At 58.0% G+C, this 4,381-nt stretch overlaps 1 protein-coding gene across 1 annotated transcript in view; it reads left to right on the top strand.

The window, feature by feature from the left end:
• Positions 1 to 4,381, top strand: part of THOC5 (THO complex 5) — a 13,473-nt gene that overhangs the window by 4,159 nt on the left and 4,933 nt on the right. Inside the window, exons 7-11 of the mRNA XM_017746542.1 lie at positions 363 to 509; positions 2,140 to 2,254; positions 2,670 to 2,802; positions 3,705 to 3,782; positions 3,963 to 4,003. Of these exons, the coding sequence (XP_017602031.1) occupies positions 363 to 509; positions 2,140 to 2,254; positions 2,670 to 2,802; positions 3,705 to 3,782; positions 3,963 to 4,003 (514 nt within the window). The remainder of the gene's footprint in view (positions 1 to 362; positions 510 to 2,139; positions 2,255 to 2,669; positions 2,803 to 3,704; positions 3,783 to 3,962; positions 4,004 to 4,381) is intronic.

Below are 4,381 nucleotides of genomic sequence, written 5' to 3'. Positions count from 1 at the left end.
CCTGGCCTTGGGCACTGCCAGGGATCCAGGGGCAGCCCCAGCTGCTCTGGGCACCCTGTGCCAGGGCCTGCCCACCCTCCCAGGGAACAATTCCTTCCCAATATCCCATCCAGCCCTGCCCTCTGGCAGTGGGAAGCCATTCCCTGTGTCCTGTCCCTCCAGCCCTTGTTCCCAGTTGCTCTCCAGCTCTCCTAGAGCCCCTTTAGGCACAGACAGTGAAGGAGAAAACAAGTTCAGCTCACTGATGGTGGTGGCTCAGGAGCAGAGGGAAGTCAGGGCAGGAAGCACCACTGGGACGCTCTCCTGTGGGACACATTGGGCACTTCCCACTTTTCCCTGGTCTGATCCGTGTGTCCTGGCAGGTCCAAACATGAGGAGATCGAGCTGGTGAGCCTGGAGGAGTTCTACAAAGAGGCCCCCCCTGAAATCAGCCGCCCTGCCATCACCCTGACTGAGCCCCACCAGCAGACCCTGGCCCGCCTGGACTGGGAGCTGGAGCAGCGCAAGAGGTGGGTCAGGGGTGTTCCCACTCCGTGCCTCTGCTCCAGGGATCTGCTGGGAGAGCAAATGTAGGGATGAAGTCTTTCACTGCCTCTTGGATCAGTGTGGAACAAGGCATTTGTTGCGTGGCTGGGAGATTCCCTCTGTGTGGAGCTGGGGTCCGTGTTCCATAGGTCAGGGAGTTCTCTGTCACTGCCTGCTGATCCCTGTGCTCCCTGAAAGGGAGCCCATCCTGGCTGCAGCTGCTGCCAACCACGCCGGGCTGGGACAGCCCCGTGTCCTGCTGCTGGCGTCACCGCTGTCCCAGCTGCTCCCTGACTCTTGTCCCCTGGGAAAAGCAAACATGACACAGCATTCCTGTGTTTGGGGAACAGTGGCCAGGAGCACCTTCTGGAAAGATCCGTTGGAATGTGCTGGTGGGTGCTGCCTGAGGGCAGCTCAGCAGAGCAGTGAGAGGTGCTGGGTGCTTCCAACCCCTCGTGCTTCCCCTCTCCCAGACCCTTTCCCTAAAACCTGGCTGCTTTTGCCTGGTGGAAGGCACAGCCAGGATCCTCCAGCTGGCTCTGCCTGTGGCACAAGCGGAGGAGTGTTCAGCTGGCAGAACTCTGAGGGTCCTGCTTAAAAATGGTCATTGCAAACCTCATGGAGACCCTCAGCTGCACAGTAAATTGCTGAGAAGCTCTGGAATTCCCAATCCTCACTGTGTGGTGTCTAGGGAATGCCCTTGTCCATCTCCCACTGCTGCTGAGGTGGGACATGGCCTGTTCAGCTGCTCAAGAGCCGATGCCAGTGGTGCTTTGGGCCTTTTCTGATGTTGTTGGCATCCCTCCATCCATCCCTCCATCCATCCCTCCATCCATCCATCCATCCATCCATCATTTATGTTGGTGTTTTTAGCTGTGCAACCCCAAGGAGTGCTGGGCTGGCTTTGGAATCTTCTGCGAGGTGCCTCTGGAGTGGCGTGCAGGGATTTCAGTAGCTCAGTTTTGGGAAGGTGTGTGAACCCTGGAACTCAGAACTTGCGTGGGAGCCTGTTGGGATGTGTGCTGACCCCCACAAACACAGCTTTGCTTGGAAACAAAATTCAGGTTCTGCAAGGGCAGGTCTGTTTGTCCTTGGAGAGGAACTGGTCACTTCCATGTCCAGTTTCCCTGCTCCTGCTGGGAAAGAGCTTGCAGTCAGCAGCAATAAGGAGATTTAGTGAGTTCTCCCTAAACACAAGTGTGTCCAGGGCTCAGAGCATCGTGATGGGCTTGCATTTCCCTGGATTTGCTGTATTAAACCTTGACTATGTGACATGAAGTGACTCTGGGAATATGAAGTGGAAAAGCCTCTTAGGGAGCTTGGAGGGCTCGTGGCTGCTGGCAGCAGAGCCTGGTGTGGGAGCAGATCTCCTGAGGGAAGATCCCGTCGCTGCCCCTCCTTGGAGCACAGCACGAGGCTGAGCTTCCCCTTTTCCTTGTTCGTTTTCCATCTCCAATCAGTTCCTTCCTTGGTTTGCCCTTGGCATTGGGAGCTCAGTGTTTGCCCCATGTCTGAGCTCTCCTGGTTCCATATGTCGGGGGAGCCCATCATCCAGGTGGATCCCAGCAGGTTTAGAGCTGTGGTGTGTGGCAGTGACAGAATTCCCACCCGCAGGCTGGCAGAGAAGTACAAGGAGTGCCTGACCAGCAAGGAGAAGATCCTGAAGGAGATCGAGGTGAAGAAGGAATACCTGAGCAGCCTCCAGCCTCGACTCAACAGCATCATGCAGGTACCTGAGCTCTGCAGGAGCTCACGGTCCCAGGGGCAGCTCCTGGGCTGGTTTGGGTTTGGAGATGTTTTCATTTCCCCTCAGGGAGGCCAAGGGGCAGATCCGAGACCCCTCCAGAGTCTCCTTGTTTATGCAGCAGCTCCCGCAGCCCTGCATAAATAGGAGCTGCTAAATGGGCCTTTCCCTGGAGAGCCCCACGCAGTTCCAGCCCCCTGTGACTGCCTTGGGAGGGAAGAACAGGAGGAGGAACTGGGTTATTTCCAGATCCAAAACCTTCCCAGCAGAGGCAGCTGCCAGCCCTTCCCTGGGGCTCTCCATATTTAACCCTGTGCCAGCTTCATCTCTGACTTGCTCGGGGTGAGGAGGATGAGCTGTTCCCTTCCCAGGGCTGAAGGCTCTCCTTGTCACTCTCCAGGCCTCCCTGCCAGTCCAGGAGTACCTGTTCATGCCCTTCGACCAGGCACACAAGCAGTACGAGACCGCCCGGCACCTCCCGCCGCCGCTCTACGTCCTCTTTGTCCAAGCCAGCGCCTACGGACAGGCCTGTGGTGAGCACCAAGGGGGCAGTGCCCCTCCACGGGCCAGATTTCACTCCTGCTTGCAGGAATCACCACTTTTTGGGGGTCTTTCCCCACCGTCTGCTGTGCTGTGGGATTCTGCTGAGCGCAGAGCAGCGGGGTGGCCCCACGGCGCAGTGAGGCAGCAGCATTTGAAACCTTGTTTGCTCAGCTGCCTCGCTGGAAGAAGTGCTTGGGAAGCTCCCTTCCCACCCCTTCCCCCCCTTCCCAAGGTCGACAGGGATGTCCTTGCAGCCTGTGAGCTGGCTGGGTGCTGTCATAGCCTCCCCAGAGCTGTCACCCCCTGCCCTGTGCCACCCGTGGGTGGTGGGGACTCCAAGATGGGTGGTGCCTTTCCCTGGCCTTGTAGAGCCCCTTCCCACAGCTCGCCTGGAAACCTTCATCCCCTCAGGCAGCTTTGTATTTTAAGGAGCTTTCTGGAGCCTCCCTGAGTCGGGAAGGATTTCTGGAACAGGTTGGGGATCCTACTGGCCTGTCCACACCTCCTGTGTGGTGAAGGCTGTGGAGGACACTTCGGCACTTGGCCACACCAGGTCCCTGCTGCATCTGTAGCCATGGTGACACCACTCCTCAATCCCTGCTTGACCCAGCCAGACCCCAACCCCTCTTGGCTCTTGATAATGATTTGGCCCTTATGGGGTCAGGGAGAGTCCCTCAAAACCCATCATTTTCCATCCTCTGACCTCATCCTGTCCAGGAGATCCAACCCTGTGGTGACCTCACGGAACTTTCCAGACAACTGCTGTTCCCACCGGGCCTCTTTTGGAGCTTCCTCCACCAGGAACCAGGAGCATTTGGGGCAGGGCTGCTCTGCCCACTGCCTTTCCAGCAGGAGTGGGATTCCTAGCTCAGTTTTCCTGTCTCCTCTGCAGATAAGAAGCTGGTGGTGGCCATTGAAGGGAGCGTGGAGGAAGCCAAAGCCCTTTACAAGCCACCGGAGGACTCGCAGGGTGAGTTGTGGTGTTGCCCTGGGGATTTGTTCCTGTGTGTCTGCAGCTCCTGGGACTCTGCTTTTGTTGGGAGAGGGGTGTCAGAGGGAGCCATGGGCTTGGGAAGAGGGCTGGTGGTCCTGCTGGTGGTGGGAGAGCTGAGCCCTGGGTGGTCCCTCTGACACCCCTCTCTCTGCACAGATGATGAGAGCGATTCCGATGCGGAGGAGGAACAGACCACGGTAAGGGACAGAGCTGTTCCCCTCTGCAGCTGGGTGGGGCTGGGTGGGGCTGGGTGGGGCTGGGAGCTGCCCCTGCTCACCGTGAGTGTGTGGAAGTGCAGCGATGTCAAATCCCGACCTTTCTTGGGAGGAGGGAGCTGCCATTTCCAGTTTGTGTCCCAAATGCAGGAGCAGCCAGGGTACAGAGCTGCTCGTCTCGTGTCCCTCCACGCTGACATCCCACATCTCCAGCTGGAGCTGCTCCACTTTGTATAAATAGCCTGAGGGCAGGGAGCTGGTGTCCAACGGGGAGGGATCCGTGTCCATCCCGTGCCAGCAGCATTCTGTGCACCAGGGCTTGTTCAGCACTCCTTGGGGGAAGTGTTTCTCCTACAGATA

The sequence above is a fragment of the Corvus brachyrhynchos genome, unplaced genomic scaffold, assembly GCF_000691975.1.
Source record: "Corvus brachyrhynchos isolate BGI_N302 unplaced genomic scaffold, ASM69197v1 scaffold19, whole genome shotgun sequence".
NCBI classification, from domain to species: domain Eukaryota; kingdom Metazoa; phylum Chordata; class Aves; order Passeriformes; family Corvidae; genus Corvus; species Corvus brachyrhynchos.
Note: the sequence above shows the minus strand (reverse complement) of the source record. Positions and strands in the feature narration are given on the sequence as shown.